This window comes from Orycteropus afer, unplaced genomic scaffold (genome assembly GCF_000298275.1).
Source record: "Orycteropus afer afer isolate SDZICR_OR568_19922 unplaced genomic scaffold, OryAfe1.0 scaffold00459, whole genome shotgun sequence".
In the NCBI taxonomy this organism is placed as follows: domain Eukaryota; kingdom Metazoa; phylum Chordata; class Mammalia; order Tubulidentata; family Orycteropodidae; genus Orycteropus; species Orycteropus afer.
In genome coordinates this window covers 1,734,980-1,738,394 of record NW_006922046.1, presented here as the reverse complement: position 1 = coordinate 1,738,394, position 3,415 = coordinate 1,734,980, and the positions used below count along the sequence as shown (strand labels likewise).

Genomic DNA, 3,415 nt, shown 5'->3' with positions numbered 1-3,415 from the left:
ACCACAAATAGGATGGCTTTAACAAACAGGAGTTTATTCTTACAATTTGGAGGCTTTAAGTCCAAGTTCAAAGTGCCAGGCTTTAGGGGCTGGGTGAAAGCTCCTCAACCTTGGAATCCAGCTCTGCCTCCTGCTGCCGGCCCTGGAGCTAGAGGTGTTTCTTCACTCAGACAGCTGCTGGCTGCTGAAGCTGAGAAACCCCAAGGTTGACAAGGAAAAAGGGCACAGTCCCAATGTCACCAAACCACATAGCAGGCCATTAAGTCCATTGTAAGTCCCCAGGTCAGCAGAGCATAGCAGGCTGCTCAGTAATGACATGGCTACATGCAGGGTCCAATGGCTAGAGACCATTCCCAAGGCTTCTCCTTATATACAGGAAGCAGACCACACCCCAAAGGCAGCTACTCAGCTGCTTGTGGTAGATCCCACCATGGAGTTGATTGCCAGTCTCATCATCCCACCAGCAGCCCAGCCACTCAACCAGGCCCAGCCAAGTTGACACACAAACATAACTACCACAGTTTGTTTAAAAAAAAAAGGAGAGGAGAAAGAAGGAAGCTAGGCAGGCAGGCGAAAAGATGAGAGGAAGGGAAATTACTTGGCAATGCTGATTTACGTTAAATAGCTGTGAACATAAGTGTTTGATAGCTGGGAGAGGAACATTTAGAAGCATCTCAGAATAAATACTGTCTTCTAAGATTCTCACTGAAGGCCCTTGACCAGGCCAAAACCTGACTGAGAAAATGAGAAAAGTCGGTGATGGCAGAGGCCTAGCAGAAACACTATCCCATTAGTAGAAAAGCGAGACCAAGCAATAGCATCCTTCCATTGGACTGATGACTGACAATGCTGTATTGACTGATCACTTTGAAGAAGAAAGGATTTCTCATGGTTTTAATGGGGCAAAATGAACAGACACTTTGTGAAGTGGTACCAAACCCCACGCTAATCATCCAGCAGCAAAACGAGCTTTAATTAAAGATTAAATTAATTAATTATTTATTTCATCTTAAAAAACTCCAATCTGTCCTCCAAAGTTTTTAAACAAAGATAAAATTAGTGTTTACAGTGATTGGTGCTTTTTTTTGGGGGGGTGGCTAGAAATCCGAGTTCAAAGTTCTGGGCTTTAGGGGCTAGGTGAAAGCCCCTTGACCTTGGACTTCAGCTCTGCTTCTTGCTCCTGGCCCACTGCCATCTCTAATTTTTTACTCCCCCCTTTTATTTATTTATTTATTTTAAAAATATTTGGTAGTTATAGAAAAATGTCATGAAATTATTGTTGTTAGGTGCCATTGAGTCAGTTCCAGCTCAACAGCAACCCTACGTACAATGGAATGAAACACTGCCTATTCTTTCACCATCCTCATTAGCATTGCTATGTTTGAGCCCATTGTTGCAGCCACAGTGTCAGTCCATCTCCTTGAAGGTCTTCCTCTTTTTCACTAACCCTCTACTTTACCAACCATGATTCCCTTCTTTAGGGACTGGTGAATTCCATCACGAAGTTAGGAAGTGAATATTAAAAACCTGGGCCTTTCTGTCCCTTCTACTTGGCATTGTAGCCGTTTCCTGTCTGTTTTTTAACTAGATAGTTAGCTCCTCGAGGGCAGGCACTTGCTGTTGGTACTAACAATTTCAGTCTGATGTTACATGAGATTTTGCTAAATGCTTATTAACACTTGATCTTAGCTATAGTGACGGCACTAGAACTAAAAAAAATATATAGATGTATGTGTTAGAATTTATATAAATTTTATTTCAGGAGGAAATGAGGATGTTTAGGATACGAGTCCAAGAAGTGGTGAAAGAAAATGAAGAATTGCACCAAGAGTTAAATAAGAGGAGTCCTGTTACCAGTAATGAATGGCAAGTGGTGGTGTATTTTTCGTATTTAATAATTTTTTTATAAAACATAATAGGCATAAGCTTTATTAAATAATCAAATACATTTTCTTTTTTTGACTAAAATATTTTAAGGGAGAGTTTCTAAGACATTAACCTGGTACAATTAAATCCTAGTAAATTTTTCTAAACTTGTATTTTGAAGTTACTTTAAAAATTCTAATTTCTCAAACATAAAATTTATTTGCTTTCCCAATGTCAGCTAACATCCTTTCCTAGAACCCTCTGGTCACTCTCAGAGCTTTAGAACAGAAAGCCCAGTCTCTAGTGTTGGATAAGGCCCTGCCCACCAACTTCTGTCTACCCTGACCATCTATGAAGACCTTTCACTTTCTGACACCTCCTTGCTCTTACTAATGCTGCTTCCTCTGCCTGGAATGCCCTTCCCACACTCGTACTCGCCTTTAGGGCCCTGCTCAGAGGGCAGTTGTTAGTAGCTCTCCCATGTCTGTTTCTGACAATCCTAAACACTCAACCTGCCTTGGTGCCTGCCACACTGTGCCTACTTCTCTGTTTCCAAGCCTACCTCTCTCTTCTCCTTGGTGTGCTCTTTAATGTCAGGGCTATGTCCTCCTTACTTACCTTCATGTGTGACCCAGAATCCAGCAGAGCAGAAAAAAAAATCCTGTTAAATTAATTAGAGAAAGTAAAATTTAAAAGTCTAAAGGCAATATCCAGTAATTGATGGAATATCCATTGAATGTTTCAATAAACGGATGCCATGCTAGAGCCATTCATTCATCTATGCCAAGAAATTTGGAAGACAGCTACCTGGCCAACTAACTGGAAGAGATCCATATTTTACCCATTCCAAAGAAAGGTGATCCCACAGAATGTGGAAATTATTGAAAAATATTAATATCACACGCAAGTAAAATCTTGAAGTTAATTCAAAAACGGTTGCAGCAGTTTATTGACAAAGAACTTCCAGAAATGCAAGCTGGGTTCAGAAGAGGATGTGGAACGAGAGATATCGTTGCTGATGGATTGCAGATGGATCTTGGCTGAAAGCAAAGAATACCGGAAAGATGTTGTGTTTTATTGACTATGCAAAAGCATTAGATTGTGTGACTCATAACAAATTATGGATAACATTGAGAAGAATGGGAATTCCAGAACACTTAATGGTGCTGATGAGGAACCTGTCCACAGACCAGGAGGATGTCATTTGAATTGAACAAGGAAATAGTGGATGGTTTAAAATCAGAAAGGGAATGCATCAGGGTTGTATCCTTTCACCATACTTACTCAGTCTGTATGCTGAGCAAGTAATCTGAGAAGCTGGACTATATGAAGAGGACTTGGCATTGGGATTGGAGGAAGACTCATTAGTGATATGCAAATGACACAACTTTGCTTGCAGAAAGTGAGGATGACTTGAAACACTTACTGATGAAGATTAAAGACTACAGTCTGCAATATGGATTACATCTCAACATAAAGAAAACAAAAATCCTCACAACTGGGCCAATATGCAGTATTATGATAAATGGAGGAAAGATTGAAGTTGTCA

The 3,415-nt window shown here is 40.4% G+C and overlaps 1 protein-coding gene across 1 annotated transcript in view; it reads left to right on the top strand.

The window, feature by feature from the left end:
• CEP89 (centrosomal protein 89) overlaps positions 1–3,415 on the top strand; it is a 133,480-nt gene that overhangs the window by 60,392 nt on the left and 69,673 nt on the right. Inside the window, exon 12 of the mRNA XM_042782750.1 lies at positions 1,763–1,866. Coding sequence (XP_042638684.1) covers positions 1,763–1,866 — 104 coding nt within the window. The remainder of the gene's footprint in view (positions 1–1,762; positions 1,867–3,415) is intronic.